This window comes from Antrostomus carolinensis, unplaced genomic scaffold, assembly GCF_000700745.2.
Source record: "Antrostomus carolinensis isolate BGI_N321 unplaced genomic scaffold, ASM70074v2 scaffold28534, whole genome shotgun sequence".
NCBI classification, from domain to species: Eukaryota; Metazoa; Chordata; class Aves; order Caprimulgiformes; family Caprimulgidae; genus Antrostomus; species Antrostomus carolinensis.
The window spans coordinates 1-1,493 of NW_010310532.1; the positions used below are offsets into that span (position 1 = coordinate 1).

At 60.8% G+C, this 1,493-nt stretch overlaps 1 protein-coding gene across 1 annotated transcript; it reads left to right on the top strand.

Annotated features, from left to right (window-relative positions):
- Nucleotides 1-6: 6 nt before the first annotated feature.
- RAI1 (retinoic acid induced 1) lies at nucleotides 7-1,490 on the top strand (the record flags this gene model as incomplete). Its single annotated transcript, XM_029084622.1, is given in 2 exon segments — nucleotides 7-306; nucleotides 309-1,490. Coding segments are annotated over 2 exon segments (1,482 nt in total), but the record flags the coding sequence as incomplete, so codon positions are not given.
- Nucleotides 1,491-1,493: the final 3 nt, after the last annotated feature.

The following is a 1,493-nucleotide window of genomic DNA, read 5'->3' on the forward strand; positions in this document are numbered from 1 at the left end:
GCTCAATCTGGGAACTGCAAGAACTTGCAGAAGGAGAAGCTGCCTGAAAACCTGCTGTCGGACCTGAGCCTGCAGAGCCTGACGGCACTCACCTCCCAGGTGGAGAACATCTCCAACACCGTCCAGCAGCTGCTGCTCTCCAAAGCTGCCGTGCCCCAGAAAAAAGGCATCAAGACCCCAGCGAGGACCCCAGAGCAGCTCAAGGGGCAGCACTGCAGCCCTGAGAGCAGCACCTACTCGGCAGAGCAAGTGGGGACCCCGCTGTCCGACCCGCTGAGCACCCCACAGTCCGTCCATGCCGAGACACAGGATGCCGACTATCTCAGCCGGTCCAGGATGCCGACTATCTCAGCGGGTCAGAGGACCAGCTGGAGAGGAGTTTCCTGTACTGCAGCCAGAACCGCAGCCCTGCCCGTGTCAACAGCAACTCCAAGGCAAAGCCCGAGTCGGTGTCCACCTGCTCTGTGACCTCTCCAGATGACATGTCCACCAAATCAGATGACTCCTTCCAGAGCATCCACGCCAGCCTGCCCCTGGAGACCTTCACCAAGTATGTCACCAATGAACGGGACTGTCCCCGACTGCTCCTGAGCGCCCTGTCCCAGGAGGAGCTGGCTTCTGAGATCATCGTCCTGCAGGACGCCATCAACGAGAAGGCAGACAAAGCCTGGGCCAACTCACCCATGCTGAGCAAGGAGGCCACCAAGTCCCCCTTCCAGCTGGAGAACCACCGGCCCTGCCTGGACTCTATGGTGAAGGGTGCCTGGCCCAGCCAGGGTGACTCCAGCACGCTCACTGAGCCCCTCAAGCTGGACAAGGCTTCGGGGGCCAGCACAGGGAAGGACTTTAGTGAGGAGGTGTATGAGGGTCCCCAGGTGGAGTTCACAGCTGCCGAAACCAAGGATGCACTGAAGGACGCTGCTCCTCTGGCCTTCAACTCCAAACCCAGCATCCCAGCAGCGACATCGAGCGCAGGGGCCACCAGCTACAGCTGCTACTCGAACACCACCGCCAACTCGGTGGGGTCTGAAAATGCCATGGAGCACTTTGAGTGGCCGGAGGAGAGCCTGGGCGAGGCGTGCCTGCGGTGGAAGGAGCTGCAAGCCACCGACCTCCCCAAGGGCTTGTTCCCCAGCAAATCAGTGGGCTCCTGCAAGGAGAAAAAAAATGCCTGCAGCTTGGATCTGTGTGACGGCGAACAGCCGGCCAAGAGCGAGCCAGCCCGGGACTTTGAACAGCAGGCGATGGAAGAGGAGGAGGAGGAGACGCTGACCTACGATGAAGCAGCAAAGGCAGACAGTGAGAGGTGGCTGCAGGACACCCGGCACTGCTGCTCAACCGGGGACTTCAGTGAGATCCCCATCATCTCCTCGCCGGAGCTGAAGGAGTCAGACCTGGAGGCAGAGGAGTACTCCTCGCTCTGCGAGCTGGCCGGCTCAGAGCAGAAGTTGGTGACGTACGATGCCTTGTCACCCAAGCCCCCAGAAATGCCC